At 40.0% G+C, this 24,518-nt stretch overlaps 2 protein-coding genes across 4 annotated transcripts in view; one reads left to right on the forward strand and one right to left on the reverse strand.

Moving 5' to 3' along the window:
- Positions 1-1,051: 1,051 nt before the first annotated feature.
- Positions 1,052-6,101, forward strand: LOC146466931 (uncharacterized). The gene has a single exon (XM_085126439.1). The coding sequence runs from the start codon at positions 1,926-1,928 to the stop codon at positions 4,740-4,742; it is 2,817 nt and encodes a 938-aa protein (XP_084982565.1). The 5' UTR covers positions 1,052-1,925; the 3' UTR covers positions 4,743-6,101.
- A 931-nt stretch (positions 6,102-7,032) lies between these two features.
- The window catches only part of LOC146466932 (uncharacterized), an 81,416-nt gene continuing 63,930 nt past the window's right edge, over positions 7,033-24,518 (reverse strand). For 2 of the 3 annotated variants that reach the window (XM_085126430.1, XM_085126427.1), the window contains exons 2-3: positions 12,546-13,301; positions 7,033-11,475 (exon numbers count right to left, since the gene is read on the reverse strand). In XM_085126430.1, the coding sequence (XP_084982556.1) occupies positions 9,125-11,475; positions 12,546-13,248 (3,054 nt within the window). In that variant the 5' untranslated portion in view covers positions 13,249-13,301 and the 3' untranslated portion in view covers positions 7,033-9,124. Of the gene's footprint in view, positions 11,476-12,545; positions 13,302-13,397; positions 13,463-24,518 lie in introns of those variants that run through there. The other variant, XM_085126429.1, reaches the window with a different exon arrangement.

The following is a 24,518-nucleotide window of genomic DNA, read 5'->3' on the forward strand; positions in this document are numbered from 1 at the left end:
CGCTTTGTGATTGGTTAAAATTAACCGGCGCCACCTTTCTTAACCGTCAAAAAACTCAAAGGAAAGCAAACTGTGAGCTTAAACGCACGCGTTTTCCCGCGCTTGACACAAAAACTGTCTCTAGTTCTGATTGGCTCATTTCGTTGTTTACGTGTTGACGGATCGGTTATAAGGCAGAGGTGGTTAAAAACTTAAAAGGATTACTTTTAATTGACGTTACCACACTCAATTAAAAACCGCTCCAAGACAAATCATGTTTCTGTAGCACGCGCTTTCCCCTTCTTAGCGTCTGTTGCGTGTTAACCGATTCAAATTACGCCGAGGGCAAAGATCTTTCTTTGACCAGTCGTTAAACTAAATTTCCTTCACGGAGCTTGCAAGCTCGTACGTAGAACTATAAGGGAAGCATGCGCAGTCCTCAATTCAACACTCTATAAACATAAAATATCGCTTGTTACGTATACTAACTTCTGCGTTGTTTGCGCTTGTCATGACAAATTCTTTTACTTCAGACAAATGACTGGAAATTGCCTTTTCTTCAAGTCTGATGTGAAAATGCCCGATTAATATTGTTTCGACCCGTATTTTGATCAGGTTTGAATAAACTACTCCACATAAGGTTTAAAACATTCCTCTGAAATCAATTCATCATGTTGCTTCCCCACCCTTTCAACTGGATTGAACGAGATATTTGAACCAGTGTTGGAGGGCCGGCCGATGAGCCGGAAAAGAACTCTTTCGTTTCTTTTTCCATCAGATCTGATACATCATGGATAGATGACCCAGTGGTTAGAGGGCGGAAATGCCATTTTATTTTATTTCATTTAATTTTTTTTAACCTGTGGATTGTGTCGGGTTTTCATTCATGAGAATAAGTAAGTCGCCAAAGCTTTGTTTTTCGCCAAAGCAAGGTGGAATTTTTCAAGCAATTCCACAGCTTTTTGCCTTCAAATATAGCTATAACGAATATACCATAATAAAAAGTATCTTATCTTTCACGAGTTCAAAGCGTCAAAAATTGGAAGAAAAAAACCACCATCAAAATGTGTCATAATTCAACTCTCGAATGAAAACGTGGCGTGATGCTAAAACCCACTGCGCATTGCATTAGGGGAAGACGTTCCAGTCCTCCTGTGCCAAAGTACATCATCATGTTGAGTCGGTTGGATTAACTTACAGACAGCCTACAATGCGTGACAGGTTTTATCTATGATTGAATGTGGCACTCGCCCAAGCACTAATTCCACCGTTTATTGTTTCGACTTCTAGTATTCTTCTGATTACAGTTTGAAGCTAAGAATGTTGCAGCCCTCCTTTGTCTTATTAGACCCTTGCACTGTTTTTTTAAACTTTTGACATGAACCAGTTAACGAAAATCCATCAACACTGCTGGAGAGAAGGCCTTAAAATCAATAAAGTTGCCAAGTTTGAGAGTGATATGTTGAAAACTAACGAGGATATGCATTCGCAAAGTCGCGAGAATTTACAGACGTTTGTATGGTGGGGGTCAAGTTTGTGCCCCCAGGCATCATACAAACGTCTGTAATATTTCCTGACTTTGCAGAGCTATATGATCGCTCGCTTCTGACATATCACTTTCATTCTTGGTAAGTTTACTAATTGTATGGCGTTCTTTCCAGTGGTATCGACGGATATCCGCTAACTGGTCCTTATCAAAAGTTGAAAACACCGTGGAAGGGTCTTAATTCAGCTGTCTAGATATCCAGCTACGTAAGGTCAAAACTGTCAAATAAAGGACAATAAGTAACATAATAGTGATTGGTTTTGAAAAAAATTTAATATATGCAAATTCCGTTAGCAGACATAGTGTACGTACAAACAATGGCTTGTCTTTCCTATGCATCTGACAGAATAATTCTTTTTAACCAGTCTTGCGGTACAACCGTTCGGCAGTCATAAAAAGAATGTCTTCCATTCTAGCAGCGTCAGAAGAAACGACGAACTTCACAAGACTAGCAAGACTGCTGATAAATGGAGGAACACACGTGTTGAGAGAGTATTTACACTCTTTTCATTCGCCTAGAGCATTGCAAGCTGTGCTGACAAGCAATGTCGGAAGGCTTCGAACCCTAAATTTATTCGAAGACCAAAGGGAAAAGCTTTTTCCTTCTTCAGGTGGGCCACCAAACACCGAAACATTTGATATCATTCTTTTACATTTTCTGCTTCGCCATTTTTGCAATTTGTCGGCGCCTTCGCCGACTGGATGGCACGACATGCCGGCTGACAGTGATACCACTCCTGAAGCGAACATCGTCAGAATCAAGTGCTTCCGAAATGAACTGTGTCATCGTAGTTCCATACGCATTTCGAACGATGAGTTTCAAGACAAATGGAACAAGATTTCTTCTTCGTTGGTGGCCTTAGGTTTTGATCCAGCGGAAATAGAGCGCCTAAAGACTGAACCCATCGATCACGACAGCCAACGTCGAGTGGACGAAGAAGTCAAGAAATGGAAACTTTACTTTGAAACTCGAGTGGAGAGCTTAGAACAAGATGTTCAAGACATTAAAGGCCAGTTGTCAAGTATTCAGCAATCTATTCCAGAGGTAACAAATCACGAACCTAGAAATTGTCTTCCAGATGAGGTTTCAGGTGTTTTTGGACGTCAACAAGACATACAAGAAGTAACTGAAATCATCCAAACAGGACAAGTTCCCGCTGTTGTAATAACTGGTGGTCCGGGAATTGGAAAGACAGTTGTGGCTACTAAAGTGTGCCATGAACTAGCTGCCAACAGAGAATGCAAAACGGCAGTTCTATTTTGTGATCTCAGATCCAAGACAACGGTAGCAAATGTAGCCAATTCCATGATTCTTGTCTGCAGTAATAACCATTCCCAGCCGCCAGAGAATCCCGAGCACTGGCTTCTTAACTGGAGCAAGCAACAAAAACAACGTGTGACATTCGTTCTGGATAATGCAGACGATGTCCTTGAGACACCGGACTGTACACACTTTGTAAGGATGCTAAGTCGCATGAGGGTGCAGTCGGGACTTCACGTAAATTTTATCATCACTTCACGAAAGACAATTAAAGACCGTAGCTTGGAGATAAAAGAAGTAAGATTGAAATCGTTATCCCCTGAAGATGCAAAGAAAGTCATTTTTTCTAAAGTTCCTGACCATGATATTCAACTGAAGCTCAGAAAAACAGAGGCATTGGCTAAGCTATGTGGCTATTCACCCCTGGCGCTTTGTATCGTTGGCTCATTGCTCGTAGACTACACCGAAGACAAATTGATTCAAAGTCTTCAGGAAAATCCGCTAGAAGTTCTTCGAGATGACGAGAGTGATCAAAATTCTGTGGAAAGAGCAATCAAAGTGTCTTTTGACTTTCTGAGCAAATCTGAACAAGAAGCTCTGGTTTGTATTTCTGTTATCCCTGGTCCGTTCAATGATGATGCCGCGGAGGCTGCGATGAAACCATGCATAACGTCTAACAGTCAGGCAATATCCAAACTTCGTTCACTAAAGAATCGATCGCTCGTTCTCCAGCCAGCCCCACACAGATATGAAATCCATCCTCTTATTAAAGCATACGCAAAGAAGATTGGTCGAGAGAGGTACCCAGAAGATTTAGATCAAGGAGCTGAATTAGCTTGTATTCACTTCATGTCACGCCTTGTTCACAATGCTGACAAGCATTGGAGTAAAGACATGTGCAAAGAGTCCCTTGAATCCTTTAATGAAGACAGAACTAACCTTGAGCATTTCCTTCACGTCTACGTTAGTGGATTGAAACAACGAGTACCTAGCTACGGGATGAGTTTGCCAGAAACCAAGTTATTTGGACGATTATCCCAGAAATGTGTTTATTTAGCAATGTTTCTTCGCCCAAGTGTTTACGAACAGCTCCTCGAGGAATTGCTTCGTATTTCGCTCACACTTGGCGAACACGTCAGCCAAGTGGAGCTTCTGTGTCTACTTGGCCACCAAAGCAGAAAAGTAGGAAATCGAGAGAAGTACAAGAAGTACCTTGAGGACGCTTTCAAAGAGTTTTCTCAAAATTCTAGAGAATTAGACAAAGAAAAGAGCTCAAAAGCTCTTTTCCTTAACAACTATGCGCAATTTCTCGCTGAAGAAGGAAAACTCAGTGACGCAAAAGAACTACTGGATGTTGCTTTGGAGGTTTGTGAGCAACAGATGCCTACAGATTATGTACGAAAAGCGGGAACTTTGCTTCATATTGCACGAGAAGCCAACCGTCGCAATGAACGTGACGAGGCAGAACGGAAGTTCAGTGATGCATTGAAGCTTTTTCAGGAAAGCCTTGGCAACCACATTATGACCGCTTTGATTCTTAAGGATCTTGCAGATTTTTACCTTTTCAATGGTGAGAGAAGTTTGGGGCTAGAAGACGATCGACAGAAGTCTATCACACACTACAGGGAATCACTTGAAATGATGGAACGTCTTGGCATGAAAGACCGCAAAGAGTGCATTCTAACTCTTGCGAACCTTGGAATCTGCTATCAATTCCAAGACAGCTGGGAAGAAGCAATGGAATTGTTTGAAAAGTCTTTGTACATTGCAGAACGTGAATTGGAAGCCGACCACAAGTGGAAGATCTACGTAAGAACCCAAATGGCCTTCTGGTGCAAAAAGAAAGGAGAGATGGAGAAAGCGAAAGAATTGAAGGACATTGCAATGCAGATGAGTCATAGACTCGCGCTACCAGACAATCAACCACCCAACAAGTTTCTGCTGGAGAAAATTTAACTTTAGGAAACTGGGCAAACGTAACAGGCACCGCTGTCTCTTGTTTTCATTATTAGCAACCAAAACATTAGGATATTTTTTTAGTTGCGAAGATTACAGTTGATTGAATGCGGCAAATGTAGGATTCTGGAAGCTGCAGTGTAGTATTGATATAATTGACAACATTGAAATTTAACCCTCAGGTAACATTTCGGTTAAATTCGGAAGATGATGTGACATGTTTCTATGGCAATTACTACTGTTTTCGACTCGATCTTGAACCGAATAAGCCAATCATATTTAGGTCATTTGGAAATACAATTCTACCATTGGCTGTTTTCTCTTGGCTTTGTAACGCGCTGTAATGAAATCGTGATCAAATTCAAAATGGCATCCTGTAGCGAAAAAAACATTTCGAATCTTTTCGATTTTGCCACACACAATATTTGTCTATTTGGTGCTATATTGAAGCATTTTTTTGTTGTGGAGTTCTATATTTCCAAAACAACTAAATTACGTAACTGACGAAATCGACAGCCGACATGACAGTCGCAGTGGAAATTTGTGAACATCTGCGAAACACAGGAGCCATGAGCTCCTGGCGAAACAATAATAACAAATTCAGAGCAAAGGAAGAGAAATAGCACACATGCAACTTCAGAAAACCAACATGCTATTCATCATCTAATATTCATCAGGTTTTCTGGTTCATTCATTTGTTTCATACCGTCTTGCTTACGATTTTACTGTTTCGCTATAAGCTTAAAATGATGTCATATTTTTCCGGAATAACATTTTCACGTATTAAAAGGCAAACTAATACTTTGAACACATATCTAGGGGACCGTTCATTTTTTATGGAAGGGGGACGGGGTGGGTGAGAAATTCAAAAAATTTCTTATTTTTTTATGTTCCTCTTACTAAAAGGAAATTTTTAGGACCCCCTATCTTACTGGGGAAATCTTTCACTGACCTCCCCCCTTCCAAACCCTGAACACTTAAATATTTCTATAGATTATGCAGTTGTAAGTTAAAGTATAGATGCAAACTGTTTTTCATGGGGGCTTAGCACTTGTAGTGGTTAGCACATTGCACTTCAAATCTCAGAAGGTCACTGGCATGGCATTATTTTCTCACACAAGAAACTTTGCTTTATATTGTTTCTTTCTGTCCAGGTGTATAAAGGTCGTTATGGTAACAAAATGTAGGCGATACCTTGCAATAGACTAGCATCCCATCCAGCACCACTGTCAGTTGCTTCATCCCAGAGAAACCGGGTTAAGCTGTGTGCATGCTGGGTGGGCCACCTGGGGTTCATGATCATGTGTGGTTTACTATTAGTACTGTTTTATTTTAAATAAACCATTTCTAAAGACTGTGGGTAGTGGTTGTAAGCCGTCACCTAAGCAGCTAAATTCTCCCTTGGCCTAGCCTGCGAAGAAGCTCTCTATTATAGGTCAGCCGCGACAGCATATAGCGCGAGTTGGGGAGGGGCCCGCCCCAATCATCTCTAGGCTGACTTACAAAAGTCAGCTTTCACACAGGCTAAGCTTGGCCTATCTAGATCGTAAAGGAGGGGGGGGGGGGTTCTGCCTGCGACGATTTTGAACCTAAATAATTTTTTTTACTATCAAGAAAACGTGCTAAGACTTCATGACTTTTTAAACAATTTATCTGGAAAAAATTGATGTGGTCGACCAGTATCATTGACTTCGATGTTAGAAAAGCAACCCCTTGTTTGACAGAAAATGGAAAATCTCTCTTTTTAAGAAAAAAAGTTAGTCCTTTAACATTCGTGTTTTTAACCCAATGGAAATTTTGGTGTGTACACAAAACGTGCGCGAACTATACTCACGCGCGCACGTGTACGTGGCATTCTCTGCAGACTGACCCAAGACTCACTTCACCCCCCTTTGCACACCGTTTTTTTTCTTTTTTGCCCCTGTTTCAGACAAGTCTGCGCGGTAGGCGCTTGAAAGGGAAAAGGAGGGGTGCCATGATCAGACCCACACGCGACGCAGGAACCGCGGATGCGGGGAAGGGGAGAAAGATAGCTTCATTCCCCTCTGCAACCCTCCGCGCTGCACTCTCTCCTCATAGGCTTCGAGGACGCGTCCTATTCTCTGCTTCTCTTCCCCGTTTCTAGATACAGAACTTAGTTCCGCCGCAATATTGAGCCTGTCCACGAGCTAGACAATCCGTTTCATCCACCATGATAATGTAATCATGCATGCAGGAAAGACACAAATTGGACCCCTACCGACTGTTTTAGTAAAAATCAATTCAGGGATATGGATTAGGGATCCTTTATTTTTAGTGAGAAAGTTGTGCCGTCTGCATCTAAAGGCGACCCCACCTCACACATTGATACAGGTTTAGTAGTACACAATTTACACTATGGCACTCAATACCAGGCTCCCCTTCAAGATGAGGAAGAAGAGGGTGAGGACGAGGGTGTTCCTTTGGGACTTGCTAAAAGTATCCTGAAACCATTTAATTGTATGGGATTGTCTGTTATTTGGCAACTAATAATATTACCTTGTTTGCAAAATATAATAAGCAAAATTGTTTCGTAACAGGTGTGGTCAATGGAAACCGCATAAATGTGTTGGTTTTTTATAAATCTATGCCAGATTTTCGCTACAAGTCAAAACTGGGCCTTTCTTCAATTTTTTTCTTTAGAGTTTTGCGCAAAATGTCAGGTCTAGTAGAGGTTTTGCTCTTGTATTTCCCAGGATTTTTAATGTTGTGTGACACTGACAAAGTTAGCCATATATTTTTAATGGTCATTATATTTATTCCAAATTGGTTACATATAACCACGAAGTACTTAAAGCTACCTTACAAAAAGGCATTAGGGGGGGGGGGGGGGGTAGTAGCCTGAGAGGCGACAATAGCCTTGAGCTACACTAATTTCAAACACTTTTGCCTTAGACGTCAATTCAAATTAGTTAAAATTACCAGTAAATTACAAATTTGCAGTTAACAGGAATACAAAAGAGTCAGCGAAACTGGTCTCGTGTCAATTACTGAGACGGACGCCAAAAGGACACGCAAATCTGTCCGTGTTATCCGAGTATCCGTATTAAGCAGGCTCTCACAATAAACGTGACGGACATATGTTTTATCGATACAGAGACTAAAGCATACAATTTAAAAGGAAAAGAATGATACTTCATGTATTAACTGTAACTTAAGTTCAAACGGAAGAAACCTCACGCCCATTCAAATAGTCTCACACTAAAATTAATGTTCTCTCAGTGCTTTAAACGCGACTGACAACGTAATGATTTGAAATAGTCTGTGACTTTGTTCTGTACTGACATTTTCAGTCTTTGGCTCAGCCAGACAGACTGACTATTTACAATTTATACAGTGTGCAGATAACCGGTGTCCATAAAGCAGAGTTAACTTTGTATCAGAGCGTGCCACTCAGGTCACAGAAAAGTGTCCATTGTCCGCATTAACCAGCGTCCGTATTAAGTGGGTGAATGTAAGAGATAAATATGATCGAGCCTTGCGTCGGGACAAACACAACTGTCCACAATAAGGTTGTGTCCGTAAAGCGGGGTTCCACTGTGTTAGGGGAACAGGAAATGACGCATCGTCTCGTTTAGAATATGTACAGTTCGGTTCTTCTTTATTTCCCCTACGATTTAAATGACTGAGCAAAAGCTCGTTTGTGTGAGATCACCCGTGTGAACAACTGCAGCTGTCAGGGACGCGGTGTCTTCTAATATTTTGGTATTTTGTGCAGTTTCCCACTATGCGGGAAAAGCAAATCTTAGCAAGGCCTACTTGAATCCAAAAAGAAAATTTTAGGGGGTAACCATATTTCAGAGATAATAACCAACAATAACTCTTTAAACACGTATATAGAACAATGTATAGAGTATCAATCCCAATCAGGCGAAAGCTTATTACTCTGAAAAATCCGTGGTTAACCATTAATTTCTTTTTGCATTGCAATGGCCCTTGTTAAGATTTACTTTTCCCGGGTAGTCATAAACTGCGCAAAATACCTTTGTATTAGAAGGCATTGTACTTAGAAACCCGAATTTCTCAGCCCATCCTTCGATGCGCGGAATGTATGGGCAGTAAAGCAAAAGGAGGCACCGTCCTTAAGAACTGTTTCAGTATCCCTGCGTTAGAAACAAAAGAAATGATTGTTCCTCGAATTGTCTCGTTGACCAATTGATGGTGTACAATAAGACAAACCAGGCCACCGAACAAAGTTCCAAAACATCTACGTCTCATAAAAAAGAGCAAATCACAAACGTTCACTGATAAAGACAGCATAACAGCTGTTTTTTCCCTCTGATACTGAACGTTCCTACGATGTTTCAGCTTGATTAGACTCGTGAAAACTTTTACTTCTAGAGAGGAAACGAAGGAAATGTTGCTCAGCTGTCTTTGTATGGATACGCTGCTGCTTTTTTAGTACTCTTTCGAGGAAAGCGGTTTTCTGGAAATTCCTCGGGATAGCAATTTATAAATGCCCAGACCTCATCTTTGTTGTTCAGGTCAGATATTGACTTTCCAAGTCTCTTCGCCATTTCGAGTCCTTCTTTCATCGAAACTATGGCTTTCTCTTCACATCCTTCTTTTCCTCTATTGTGCTCTTCCTTGTGGAGAAACGCCCACTGAATTTTAAGCATGATATTCCACATATGATCTTCCTGTAATTTCGCCTTTGCTATTATATTCTCGGCTCTTTCAAGTGAATCTGCTGCCCCCTTTAAGTCACCTCTTCTCTTTTGGCAAATTGCGAAGTTCTTGAGCGTAAGGACTATTTCCTTGTTATCATCCATCCCAAGTTTCTCCATCAACGTCAGTGCCTTTGTATAATATTCATGTGATCTGTTCAACTCGACTCTAGCCTCAGAGTCCGCCGACAAGCCTATAATCTCAGCTACCGTGATTCCACGTTGCTGAAGACCAAGGTAGAAATCTGCAATGTTCTTAAGACACTCAGCAGTCATGGGATGTTCCCCAAGCTGTTTGCTGAAAAGATCCAGCGCCCCTTCGAATTTATTCATCGCCTCCCGAAAATCTTTGCGGCGATTTGCGTACCTTCCTGCATAGAGAAAAGTGGCGGCCTTCTCTGGGTGATCACTCAATTGTTCTTCGCATACTTTTAGCGACTGCTGTGTTTTTTTTTGTTGCATCTCATTCTTTCTTTTCTCTGATAGGTATCGGGCATCACTGTTCAGAAAGAACACTTTTGATACTGGGTTTTCATTAAATTTGCTGTGATTCTTTGTATAAATCATCTCGGCCTTGGTCATACACTCGTCGTACTTAACGGCAATTTTCCTATTTTCATGTCCAAGGAGACACAAAAGTTCCACTGTGGGAATGGGTTGGTCATGACCGCTTGATTCCATGAAGTTTAGGCAGTTTTCTAGGAATTTTCTGTAGAAACTTGAAAGGACACACTTCTCTAAATACATGCAGTTCTGCAGCAGATTGTCAAGAAGCAAGTTCTTCGTTTTCTGATCCTCATCCTCTGGATCCGAGTTAGCGGTCATTTGGTGGACAAAATCTTGAAGGAAAAATTCAAAGTTGACTCTGTCTTCATTAAAGCATACAATAGCTTGTTTGCTGGTATTGAGTCCCCAGTACTCATGAGCATTCTTCGCAAGACTAGAAATAAAGTAAGCACGAGCCAGTTTATTTCCAAGAGCTAACGGATTTAAAAACTCACTTTCCTTGCCAGCTTTCTCTAGGAATATTTGTCGAATAAGTTGGTGGATTTGATATCTGTGTGAGCTTATCTCCTCAACAAGGGATCTGTTCGTCAACTCTCGCAAGACTGAGATGGATTGGGCTTTTGTCAATGAACGTGCTGCAATTACAGATTCGGCTGCTTCGACATCAAATGACCCGGGAAAAGAACAAAGTTGAATAAGTGCTTGTTGTTCACTTTGCTGCAAAACCTCGAAGGACCTCATGACTGATCTTTCCACTGAAGTTTGATCGGTAGATCTTCGGTCCTTTTGTAGAACGGCCGAGGGCTCTTGCTGAAGACATTCGATTAACGTGTCTTCCGTGTAGTCCTCTTCGGAAAGCAGAGGGCCAACAATACAAAGGGCTAGAGGAACGTTACTGCACAGTTCAGCCAATTTGTCTACCTTGATAAGTTGCTGCCGAATTTCTGGTTTGGCAACTCGAGAAATTAGCATTTGCCCTGCCGCATCTGATGATAATGGCCCCAATCTGATATTCTTCACATTCATATCAGGAATATCAAACCTCTGTCGTGAAGTTACAATAAAAGTTACATTTTGCTTTGAATATGTGCTCATTTCACGCAAGAAATTTGAAAACGCGTCGCGGTCATCCGCAGCGTCGAGGATTTGATCTGCATCATCAAGAACAAAAATGACGTTCTTTAGCGGTTGCTTACACCAGTTTAGAAGCCAGAGACGTGGAGCCTCAGGCGGTTGTGCGAGATTCTCACTGCAGGAAAGAACCATAGACGTTGCTACATCATTAATAGTTGTCTTCGATCTCAGGTGACAAAAATGCACTGACTTTTCATACTCGGGTTTCACTAGTTCATGTGCCACTTTGTTTGCCACAGTTGTCTTTCCGAATCCTGGTCCACCAGTGATCAGAACAACGTCGAGCGTTTCATTTTGGACGGCTTCCATGACTCGCTGTATATCTTCTTCGCGACCGACAACGCTTGCAACTTCCCGAGGAAGACGGTCTGAGTTAGAGGATTTACTCGTACTTTTCACTGTCATCCCTTAAAACAAATTTAACATACATTTAGTATGTGCCTTGTTCATTGTACATATCGCATATTCAAAAGGTACTCTTTCTGTACGATTTGACATATACTTGTCACAATGGGTATAATTTTGGACCTCGAGCCAAATGCTACATTCAGTATACCTCATAAAAAGCTAGTGTGTTTAAGTCCACACATTTTTTATAAGCAAAATTTCAAAAGCATCAGTCACTATTGTTACATACACAAAACGTGTATAGGTTGAGCTACATTTTTGTTTTTTCTCGCCCCTAGCATTTTGTTTTTAGTTTTCTGTCCTCCACCAGTAATAGTGTCGTGAAAGGTGTCAGTCGTGGTAGTTTGAAATGATGGCTTGGCTAATCGTTTGTGTCACGATTTTGTTACTTTGACGTTCCCTGCACTATATACTGCTGGTCCTTCTTGATTGGTGCATTTTGATCCTCGCTTTGATTGTTAATTAATGATGAGTGAATTTTGGTCCTTTTCTTCTAGGCTAGACGCTGTTCCCTCAGTGATCCGCATGGTCTAACGTCGTTTGAAGTAAAATTGCTAATTACTAACGTAAAGGTTTAGATACACAACGTTTCACTTATGTCCAGGATCGACCTTGTTAGCAAAAATTTGTTAGCAAATTATTGTTGTTCGGTTTTATCGTTTATTTTCTAACGTGCCAATAGAAGTGAAGGCCCCGTACCACCTCATGACGGTATGACATTGCCCTGTATACCTGAGATTTGGAAGGGTTTACTGGCACACACCAGTAAGGTCTAAGAGGCCGTACACTGACGACTTCACCCTAAGAACGTCAATATCGACAAAATTGCAGAAGCGTGGTACCCACGATCAAACAGCACCACAGCCAATCATTAAAGGATAACTTTCAACAGATTGCATAAAAACGGTGAACGTTTGGTTAAAACAGATGACCAATCACTGCTGTACCTTCCGATGACGTATTTTTTCTTTCCTGTTAGTTCCCAGTGTCTCGTAGGTAAAACCTGGACATACCTACCGTTTACCGGAATGGATGATGCGGAAATTGTAAAAATAAATTTCTGACTGACCTGCTGTGGGGGTGCCTGTAGGAAATATTGACTGTCTCACTTCCTTCTTAAAATCTCTAAATCCTTGTTGAAGGTCCACTAACGCTTCTTTAACATCCATTTCTTGCTTGTACCAGTAGCTGAGTTCCTGAACACATTGCTCCTCGTCTGGTGTTAGAGGATCGCAAAGGAATTTTGCAATTTTCTCCTTCCACTCATCTCTTTTCTCATGGCTGATGCTTGCAGCGATTCTCAATAATGCCTCGCTGATCTCTCTCCAAAGATCATCAAACTCGGCATCAGTCATTTCCATGGTGATGGTGTGGCCATATACTTGATTGCGATAATACTTTATCCGAGCTAAATTGGCTTCCAGAGTGTGGTCTGTGCTGCTTGGTAGGCTGTCCCATCCGGTGGCAGGCGGGGTAAGGTTGCAGATTGTTCGGAGAAGTCTGAATGTGAGAGTGATGTCGAAGTCGGTGGACTTGCCGTACAACCCTGGCGATGGGTACAAGCAACTCCACTCCGGTTTGGAAATTTTGGAGTTTTTCAGGAGTGTCTTTATCGTAGGGCTACTAAGCGTTGAAGGAAATGTCGCTGGAGAATGAATTGAATCAAACGTTTCTCTTAAAAGTGTCAAACCGCCGCACATCAATAGCCGCGTTAAACGCTGAAAATTGGCTTTTCCATTCGTTGACCGTAAAGCTTCGTCTACAGATGCCATGGCGTTTGATGACTTCTCTGATCAATACCAATATCAGCATAAACGTTTACTCCCTAAAAAATATGAAATGAATAAATAAGGTTCTTGTACTAATTTGTAACGCTATGTTAGAAACAGATAGGATAAAGAGTCTGTTAAATAACAGTTACCTGTCTGAAATAAACAGTTACAAAAAACCATGTCACTATAGTTATCGGCCTGTTGTGAGTCAAGACGTATTTCTGAGCAAGTGAGTTCTGAATTCTTAGTGGATTTGGAAAATGAAGAAGGGTTAAGGACAGCAAAAAATCACATTGAAACCTCTACGCCTTTTACGAATGCAAGATACTGATACTGACACGAATCAGTAATCACCAAAATGACCAAAATCCCCTAAAGCGTGCACTGTTTTACAATAGTGCGCGTACTGATTGCTTCAGCAAACAGGTTGCCAGTGACGATCTCGGAGATTGGCTTAAATCCTGCTGTACACAGTCAACCGCACTAGACATGCACCATAAGGCATTGCCGTAATGGTAAAATTGCCCAAATTTAAGTAGCGTTAGTGTCCATAGACCTGGAAGATAGTGGAAAACGACGCACACTCCCGGCAGGATTTTTATTCTTCAGAACGTTCACCTAATCGTAGTTGAGCCAGTGCAGGTGGCTTGTTGTCTAAACTGTCAATCGAATTGTATAGATTAAAACTGTTTTTGATCAATGCAGATGTAAGTCAGTTTGAGTCTATCACTATAATATTAATAATATATATTTCAATAGGTTTTCAATCGTAGGTTCTATCATTGCATCGCATCGAGTATCAAAGGATAAAATACTATTTTCTGAAGAATTTGCCAAAAAGAAGCATTTACCTTGCAATGATTCTGTGATGTTTTTGAACTTGAACTATCCAGAATTATATGGCGCAGTGGTAAATGCAATATAGCAGGATTTAGCAGGACCATCTTCTTTTTTGGAGCAGCGACGATGTCCGCTAGTCATAAGCTCAATGAATGCCTTTTTAGTCCGCAAGTGGTTCCATTAAGATAAAAACAACTGACTACAGTGGAACCTCTCCTTACGGACACCTCTATAATACGGACACCTCTCTATAACGGACAGTTCACTTGGTCCCTGAGACACAGAAAACCATACGAAGCCTACCTCTCTAAAACGGACACCTCTATAATACGGAGACTTATTCCTGTCCCCTTGGTGTCTGTAATAAAGAGGTTTGACTGTATTTATATGATGTGACAGGAATTAACAACATACTGAAAATTGAATACGGTTTGGATTCTCTCTGATAATATCGATGCGCGATCGCTCAAAACATTGGCATGTTTGCGTATAAGACAACTCAAGTTGACAATAAAGAGCAAAAAGCTTATTTAAAGCAACTGAATAATCCCATCCAATTTAGCGCTCTAGATAATTTCAACTAGTGACTACCAGCGCCAGCTTCGGTCATCAAATTGCAAACTGTGGTAAAGGACGCCTTGTAATGGTCCGGTACACCTTTAAACAATAAAACACCTGCTAATGGTTTCCAAGAAATGTTTCTGTTTCGTCTGGAATGAAGAGGTAAATTAGCATCAGGGCACAATGCTTCAGCCAATCACGGTTTTGTTGATCAAGATTGTCGTTGTTAACCCATGCATGACGTAAGGTCTGTTTATTTACATTCATTTCTGTACGGTAACTTGTCTTCTGCTTTATGTCTCGCATTTTCTTTCTTGGTTCTGATATTCATTCCTCTTTTCTCTTATAGTACAAAACTTGGCTTAGCTGAGTTACCGACAAATCAAGACCAATTACGTTTTTCTCTGAGGCGTGTTCCAGAAAGATCTCCAGAGCATGAGTAACAAAAAGATTCCGGGAAAACAGACAGTCAAAACGTTTCTCCGAAAGCGCATCAGTACATGAAGTGTATTTTTTCTACCTCTCCTACTTCACAGCATCTGTCAGTCAGTAATATGTTCTCCTAGTTAATTGGTCTGCAATTGATATGCTTCAGTGTATAGAACTGAACAACGGAGAAGGCAACTAATCCGGCCAAGACAAAGCATTGGGTTCTTTTACCTCCTTTCACTATAATTTGAAGGATATAAAGACAAGCTAATGCACTTATATGATGTATGGAGATGAAATTAGAAAGGTCCTTTTTCACTTTCGGCTTTCGTTGTGTAGACCTGCGATTTAAACTGTTCCACATTTTGGCAAAGCTCTTTTTCCCGGAAAAGACGACGGGAAATGAAGCCGTAGGAACATTGAAAAATAATAACATGACGCTGTTGGGATAACTGTTCAGGTTCATTTCCCGAAATGGGTTTCTTATATAAGCCATAGGGGTATTTGAAGTCGCTTTAGGCTGAAAATGAGTACAAGGAGCGCTTACCATTTACACGGAAAACCTAGGAAAATCAAATGGTACGCGTCATTCCATTTGGAACGTTGTGAAATTATGGGCTCCTGGTCGACGTGATGCACTTTTGCTTCTCCTTTTGGGGTTTTAAAGTTGATGCTGATATATTTTCCGCGTTATCCATCTTCTGTTAAGACAAGCTTAAATCATTTCATATTTATGCCGAAATTTCCAACCGGCTGATGAGCACCCTAGATTTCAACCTCAGTATTTTGGTCAGGGGTCTGAAAAGGGGAAGGATTTTAGTAGCTGAGTCGGAATTTAGTCGGAAAAAGGGTCAAGGTTCTGACGATCGGGCGGGACATCCCTGCCAAAACTTTGAGAAGTACACCAAGTAAGGAGAGTTCTATGTTTGTAATTACATTCTCTGTACCGAGGGATTTTTATTTCAGCGCATATTTACAACGTCATCGAGGTAACAAAAAGTGATTGTAGGGACTCCACCCTAGCATTGACTGATCGTATAAGGGCGTTTACATGGAGATATATAGGGTCACCCTCCTAGGAGGGAAACCCTTATAGAAGGGTCAAAAGATAGCCCCATTTACATGAATAGGGCTGTCACAAGGGCTATCTTGCCCATGAAATCCGGGGCAGCCTGGATTGCAGCGTTCTAGGTAGACAAAAGGGCTTCAAAATGAACGCCATCAATACATGGCTATACACGGCTATACATGGCTAGACATGGCAAACATGGCTATACACGGCTATTCATAGCTATACATGGTAATACATGGCTATACACGGCTATGCAAGGCACTACATGGCAATATACGGTTATACATGGGTTAACACGGCTATACATGGTAATGCATAAGGGTATAAAAGAGTATGCAAGGGTATACAAGGGTGTAAAAGAGTATACAAGGGTTTAAAAGTGTACACAAGGGTACAAGGGTATACATGGGCAGCATCCCATCCAGGAGGAGTAGATATACTCCTAGTCGCTTCATGCTATGGAAACCGGGATGAGCTCCTGCAGTCATGAGCCACTAGGCTCGAAAGACTTAACCCTAGAATTTTAGTAATTTTCAGTAACCTCCTTCTTTCAAAATAAATATTTGTTTGTTCTACTTGTACATCAAAATACAACAATCCATTTTTTTCTTGCTTACGGCGCAAAGCGTGAGTGCAGGCAAAACACTTTATTATGCGACAATTACAATTAAAATTCCAATTAAGAAACAGGTCTGTCCTGGAAAGCGAAAGTATCCTCGAATGAATGTTACGTTCAAATAAACGATCTCTAGTTCTAATTTAAACGGCGCAAAACTAGCCTTTCAATAAAATTAATTTTATCCATCTTGCTATTGTTGTAATGTACAATACTTGAACAATATTACGACAGCTGTAAAAGTGACGGGAGAGTTATTCGAAAAAATTAGAGAGAAGCCATTAGGATTATGGAAACCATTTTTGGGGGTGTGGCTCAGATTCATTTTTGGCCCTGAAAGATACCATTGAATACAGATGAAGGAAGATGAAAGCAAATGGGGATAAATATATAAAGGTCATGAAAGCAAGAGCACCTCAACTAAGTCAAGCATTTAAAGTGAGCAAAGCACCTCAAGTAACCAACTGAATGTATATAGTGTATATATAATGATAAAATTGTTATTGTAATTGTATTTCATTTTATTTTATTTTGTCTATTTACTCTTTCTTTCTAATATTTATTTTCTAAAAGATATTAGCTATACAAAGCTACTCTACAAATTCGAGGATAAATAAAGTATATGTATGTATGTATGTATGTATCAAAATAGCTCAAGTATAAGCAAAGCAACTCAAGTAAACAAAGCAACTCAAGTAAGAAAAGCATCTCAAGTAATCAAAGCATCTCAAGTAAGCTAAGCATCTCAAGTAAGCAAAGCATCTCAAGTAATCAAAGCATCTCAAGTAAGCTAAGCATCTCAAGTAAGCAAAGCATCTCAAGTAATCAAAGCATCTCAAGTAAGCAAAGCATCTCAAGTAATCAAAGCACCTCAAGTAAGCAAAGCATCTCAAGTAAGCAAAGCATCTCAAGTAAGCAAATCACCTCAAGTAAGCAAAGCATCTCAAGTAATCAAAGCATCTCAAGTAAGCAAAGCATCTCAAGTAATCAAATCACCTCAAGTAAGCAAAGCATCTCAAGTAATCAAATCACCTCAAGAAAGCAAAGCATCTCAAGTAAGCAAAGCATCTCAAGTAAGCAAAGCATCTCAAGTAAGCAAATCACCTCAAGTAAGCAAATCACCTCAAGTAAGCAAAGCATCTCAAGTAATCAAAGCATCTCAAGTAAGCAAAGCATCTCAAGTAAGCAAAGCATCTCAAGTAATCAAAGCATCTCAAGTAAGCAAAGCATCTCAAGTAAGCAAAGCATCTCAAGTAAGAAAAGCATCTCAAGTAAGCAAAGCACCTCAAGTAAACAAAGCATCTCAAGTAAGAAAAGCATCTCAAGTAAGCAAAGCATCTCAAGTAAGAAAAGCATCTCAAGTAAGAAAAGCATCTCAAGTAAGCAAAGCATCTCAAGTAAGCAAAGCATCTCAAGTAAGCAAAGCACCTCAAGTAATCAAAGCACCTCAAGCAATCAAATCACCTCAAGTAAGCAAAGCACCTCAAGTAATTAAATCACCTCAAGTAAGCAAAGCACCTCAAGTAAACAAAGCACCTCAAGTAATCAAATCACCTCAAGTAAGCAAAGGATCTTAAGTAATCAAATCGCCTCAAGTAAGCAAAGCACCTCAGAAAATCAAATCACCTCAAGTAAACAAAGGATCTCAAGTAAGCAAATCACCTCAAGTAATCAACTCACCTCAAGTAAGAAAAGGATCTCAAGTAAGCAAGGCTCCTCAAGTAAGCAAAGGATCTCAAGTAATCAAATCCTCTCAAGTAAGCAAAGCACCTCAGATAATCAAATCACCTCAAGTATTGATTAGCAAAGGATCTCAAGTAAGCAAATCACCTCAAGTAATCAACTCACCTCAAGTAAGAAAAGGATCTCAAGTAATCAAATCACCTCAAGTAAGCAAATCAGCTCAAGTAAGCAAAACATCTCAAGTAATTAAATCACCTCAAGTAAGCAAATCACCTCAAGTAAGCAAATCAGCTCAAGTAAGCAAAGCACCTCAAGTAATCAAATCACCTCAGGTAAGAAAAGCATCTCAAGTAATCAAATCACCTCAAGTAAGCAAATCAGCTCAAGTAAGCAAAACATCTCAAGTAAGCAAATCACCTCAAGTAAGCAAATCAGCTCAAGTTAAGAAAAGCATCTCAAGTAATCAAATCACCTCAAGTAAGCAAATCACCTCAAGTAAGCAAATCACCTCAAGTAATCAAATCACCTCAAGTAAGCAAATCAGCTCAAGTAAGCAAAGCACCTCAAGTAAGCAAATCACCTCAAGTAAGCAAATCAGCTCAAGTAAGCAAAGCATCTCAAGTAATCAAATCACCTCAAGTAAGCAAATCAGCTCAAGTAAGCAAAGCATCTCAAGAAATCAAATCACCTCAAGTAAGCAAATCAACTCAAGTAAGCAAAGCACCTCAAGTAATCAAATCAACTCAAGTAAGCAAAGCATCTCAAGTAATCAAAGCATCTCAAGTAATCAAAGCATCTCAAGTAATCAAATCACCTCAAGAAACAAAAGCACCTCAAGTAAGCAAATCACCTCAAGTAAGCAAAGCATCTCAAGTAAGCAAATCACCAGCTCAAGTAAGCAAATCAACTCAAGTAAGCAAATCACCTCAAGTAAGCAAATCACCTCAAGTAAGCAAAGCATCTCAAGTAAGCAAATCACCTCAAGTAAGCAACGCATCTCAAGTAAGCAAATCACCTCAAGTAAGCAAAGCAAGTCAAGTAATCAAATCACCTCAAGTAAGCAAAGCATCTCAAGTAATCAAATCAGCTCAAGTAAGCAAAGCATCTCAAGTAATCAAATCACCTCAAGTAAGCAAATCACCTCAAGTAAGCAAATCATCTCAAGTAATCAAATCAGCTCAAGTAAGCAAAGCACCTCAAGTAAGCAAATCACCTCAAGTAAGCAAAGCATCTCAAGTAAGCAAATCACCTCAAGTAAGCAACGCACCTCAAGTAATCAAAGCATCTCAAGTAATCAAATCAACTCAAGTAAGCAAAGCACCTCAAGTAATCAAATCACCTCAAGTAAGCAAATCACTTCAAGTAAGCAAAGCATCTCAAGTAATCAAATCACCTCAAGTAAGCAAATCACCTCAAGTAACCAAAGCATCTCAAGTAATCAAATCACCTCAAGGAATCAAATCACCTCAAGTAAGCAAAGCACCTCAAGTAACCAAACCATCTCAAGTAATCAAATCACCTCAAGTAAGCAAAGCACCTCAAGTAATCAAATCACCTCAAGTATAAGCAAAGCATCTCAAGTAAGCAAAGCATCTCAAGTAAGCAAATCACCTCAAGTAACCAAATCACCTCAAGTAACCAAATCACCTCAAGTAAGCAAAGCATCTCAAGTAAGCAAATCACCTCAAGTAATCAAATCACCTCAAGGAATCAAATCACCTCAAGTAATCAAATCACCTCAAGTAAGCAAATCACCTGAGGTAATCAAATCACCTCAAGGAATCAAATCACCTCAAGTAAGCAAATCACCTCAAGTAATCAAATCACCTCAAGGAATCAAATCACCTCAAGTAAGCAAAGCACCTCAAGTAACCAAACCATCACAAGTAAGCAAAGCATTTCAAGTAATCAAATCACCTCAAGTAACCAAATCACCTCAGGGAATCACAAGTAAGCAAATCACCTCAAGTAATCAAATCACCTCAAGTAATCAAATCACCTCAAAGAAATCAAATCACCTCAAGTAAACAAAGCACCTCAAGTAATCAAATCACCTCAAGTAATGAAATCACCTCAAGTAAGCAAGGCACCTCAAGTAATCAAATCACCTCAAGTAAGCAAAGCACCTCAAGTAAGCAAAGCACCTCAAGTAATCAAATCAAATCACCTCAAGTAATCAAAGCATCTCAAGTAATCAAATCACCTCAAGTAAGCAAATTAGCACCTCAAGTAATCAAATCACCTCAAGTAATCAAAGGATGTCAAGTAAGCAAAGCACCTCAAGTAATCAATTCAAATCACCTCAAGTAATCAAAGCATCTCAAGTAAGCAAAGCACCTTAAGTAAGCAAAGCATCTCAAGTAAGCAAAGCATCTTAAGTAAGCAAAGCACCTCAAGTAATCAATTCAAATCACCTCAAGTAATCAAATCACCTCAAGTAAGCAAAGCATCTCAAGTAAGCAAAGCATCTCAAGTAAGCAAAGCATCTCAAGTAAGCAAAGCATCTCAAGTAATCAAAGCATCTCACGTAAGCAAATCACCTCAAGTAAGCAAAGAACCTCAAGTAATCAAATCACCTCAAGTAATCAAAGCATCTCAAGTAATCAAAGCACCTTAAGTAAGCAAAGCACCTCAAGTAAGCAAAGCATCTCAAGTAAGCAAAGCATCTCAAGTAAGCAAAGCATCTCAAGTAAGCAAAGCATCTCAAGTAAGCAAAGCATTTTAAGTAAGCAAAGCATCTCAAGTAATCAAAGCACCTCAAGTAAGCAAAGCATCTCAAGTAAGCAAAGCACCTCAAGTAATCAAATCACCTCAAGTAATCAAAGCATCTCAAGTAATCAAAACACCTCAAGTAAGCAAATCACCTCAAGTAAGCAAAGCATCTCAAGTAAGCAAAGCATCTCAAGTAAGCAAAGCACCTCAAGTAATCAAATCACCTCAAGTAAGCAAAGCATCTCAAGTAAGCAAAGCATCTGAAGTAAGGAAAGCACCTCAAGTAATGAAATCACCTGAAGTAAGCAAAGGATCTGAAGTAATCAAATCACCTCAAGTATAAGCAAAGCATCTCAAGTAATTAAATCACCTCAAGTAAGCAAAGCACATTAAGTAATCAAATCACCTCAAGTAAGCAAATTAGCACCTCAAGTAATCAAATCACCTCAAGTAATCAAAGGATCGCAAGTAAGCAAAGCACCTCAAGTAATCAATTCAAATCACCTCAAGTAATCAAAGCATCTCAAGTAAGCAAAGCACCTCAAGTAAGCAAAGCATCTCAAGTAAGCAAAGCATCTCAAGTAAGCAAAGCACCTCAAGTAATCAAAGCATCTCAAGTAATCAAATCACCTCAAGTAAGCAAAGCATCTCAAGTAAGCAAAGCACCTCAAGTAATCAATTCAAATCACCTCAAGTAATCAAATCACCTCAAGTAAGCAAAGCATCTCAAGTAAGCAAAGCATCTCAAGGAAGCAAAGCATCTCAAGTAAGCAAAGCATCTCAAGTAATCAAAGCATCTCAAGTAAGCAAATCACCTCAAGTAATCAAAGCATCTCAAGTAAGCAAAGCATCTCAAGTAATCAAAGCATCTCAAGTAAGCAGGGCATCTCAACTAAGCAAAGCATCTCAAGTAAGCAAAGCATCTTAAGTAAGCAAAGCATCTCAAGTAATCAAAGCACCTCAAGTAAGCAAAGCATCTCGATCAAGTAAGCAAAGCACCTCAAGTAATCAAATCACCTCAAGTAATCAAAGCATCTCAAGTAATCAAAACACCTCAAGTAAGCAAATCACCTCAAGTAAGCAAAGCATCTCAAGTAAGCAAAGCATCTCAAGTAAGCAAAGCACCTCAAGTAATCAAATCACCTCAAGTAAGCAAAGCATCTCAAGTAAGCAAAGCATCTCAAGTAAGCAAAGCACCTCAAGTAATCAAATCACCTCAAGTAAGCAAAGGATCTCAAGTAATCAAATCACCTCAAGTATAAGCAAAGCATCTCAAGTAAGCAAAGCACCTCAAGTAATCAAATCACCTCAAGTAAGCAAAGGATCTGATCAAGTAAGCAAAGCATCTCAAGTAATCAAATCACCTCAAGTAAGCAAAGCATCTCAAGTAAGCAAAGCATCTCAAGTAATCAAATCACCTCAAGTAAGCAAATCACCTCAAGTAAGCAAAGCACCTCAAGTAATCAAATCAGCTCAAGTAAGCAAAGCACCTCAAGTAATCAAATCACCTCAAGTAAGCAAAGCATCTCAAGTAAGCAAAGCACCTCAAGTAATCAAATCACCTCAAGTAAGCAAAGGATCTCAAGTAATCAAAGCACCTCAGGTAAGCAAAGCATCTAAAGTAAGCAAAGCATCTCAAGTAAGCAAAGCATCTCAAGTAATCAAAGCATCTCAAGTAATCAAAGCACCTCAAGTAAGCAAAGCACCTCAAGTAAGCAAAGCATCTGAAGTAAGCAAAGCATCTCAAGTAATCAAAGCATCTCAAGTAAGCAAAGCATCTCAAGTAAGCAAAGCATCTCAAGTAAGCAAAGCATCTCAAGTAATCAAATCACCTCAAGTAATCAAAGGATCTCAAGTAATCAATTAAATCACCTCAAGTAAGCAAAGCACCTCAAGTAATCAAATCACCTCAAGTAAGCAAAGCACCTCAAGTAATCAAATCTCCTCAAGTAACCAAAGCATCTCAAGTAATCAAATCACCTCAAGTAATCAAATCACCTCAATTTAGCAAAGCATCTCAAGTAATCAGATCACCTCAAGTAAGCAAAGCATCTCAAGTAATCAAATCACCTCAAGTAAGCAAAGCACCTTAAGTAAGCAAAGCATCTCAAGTAATTAAATCACCTCAAGTATGCAAAGCATCTCAAGTAAGAAAAGAATCTCAAGTAAGGAAAGCATTTCAAGTAAGCAAAGCATCTCAAGTAAACAAAGCATTTTAAGTAAGGAAATCATCTCAAGTAAGCAAAGCACCTCAAGTAGGCACATTAAGCAATTTAAGTAAGCAATTAAAGCACCTCAAGTATAAGCAAAGCATCTCAAGAAATGAAAGCACCTCATGATCAAGTAATGAAAGGATCTCAAGTGAGCAAAGCACCTCAAGTAAACAAAGCACCTCAAGTAAGCAAAGCACCTCAAGTAAGGAAAGCACCTTGAGTAAGCAAAGCACCTCAAGGAATCAACGCACCTCAAGTAAGCAATGCAAGGCACCTCGAGTAAGCATAGCACCTCAACTAGGCAAAGTACCTCAAGTAAGTCAAACATTTCAAGGAGAAATATATATTTCGGTACAATATCTGAGTCCCCATACATGACCTACCTACGCTCTCTTGGCTATTAACCCCTGGTCAAAGAGGCTGAGGACTCTGGGTTCGAGATTGACTGCACTTATAAAGAAAGTCCATTTTCCTCAGAACCAATCATAAGCGCCAGTATAAACAATGACACCATTCCAACCGATATCGTGAAGTGCATATTTGACAGTTCGCGCTCGGAAATTCAGTCTAGTCACACAAGTCACACGTTACTTTTGCGCGTTACATATGGCAGATTACAAGGTTGAGAAAAGATAACATCGGCCTAAGGGAGGTGACGTCATCGGGTTATTCTTCGGAGCAGCCACGACCCGAGATCCAATTATACCGCAAATTGACCTGCATTCACTCTCTTTTAGTAGTTATAATGGCGGACGACGTCGGGGAAGTAAAGACTTCGAACGTTTGTTAAGATTCGTTATGGTAGAATACAGAGTTCTTTCTACTTTCGTTTCTCGGCGTCTGAACACTAACCTCAAGGATTTTACGTTCGATTTGTGGAAGAAACGTGGAACTATTAAAACAGTCAAGATTTGCTCAGGTAACATCGGCCTACGGGAGGGTAACATCGACCTAAAGGAGGTTAACATCGGCCTACGGGAGGTTAACATCAACCTAAGGAAGGTACGTTTTATAGCACCACGTTTGTATCGTATGTGTTATACCGGCACAATCGTACACATGGAAAGCTTATTTGCAAGCATTAAAACTTACAATCTTGCAGGAGCTTTTCTAATCATTGACCTGAGTGTCATTTCATTTATTG

The sequence above is a fragment of the Pavona decussata genome, unplaced genomic scaffold (genome assembly GCF_977016875.1).
Source record: "Pavona decussata unplaced genomic scaffold, jaPavDecu1.1 SCAFFOLD_140, whole genome shotgun sequence".
NCBI classification, from domain to species: domain Eukaryota; kingdom Metazoa; phylum Cnidaria; class Anthozoa; order Scleractinia; family Agariciidae; genus Pavona; species Pavona decussata.

Coding starts and splice junctions, on each gene's coding strand:
- LOC146466931 (XM_085126439.1), top strand. CDS start 1,926: ATGTCTTCCATTCTAGCAGCGTCAGAAGAAACGACGAACTTCACAAGA.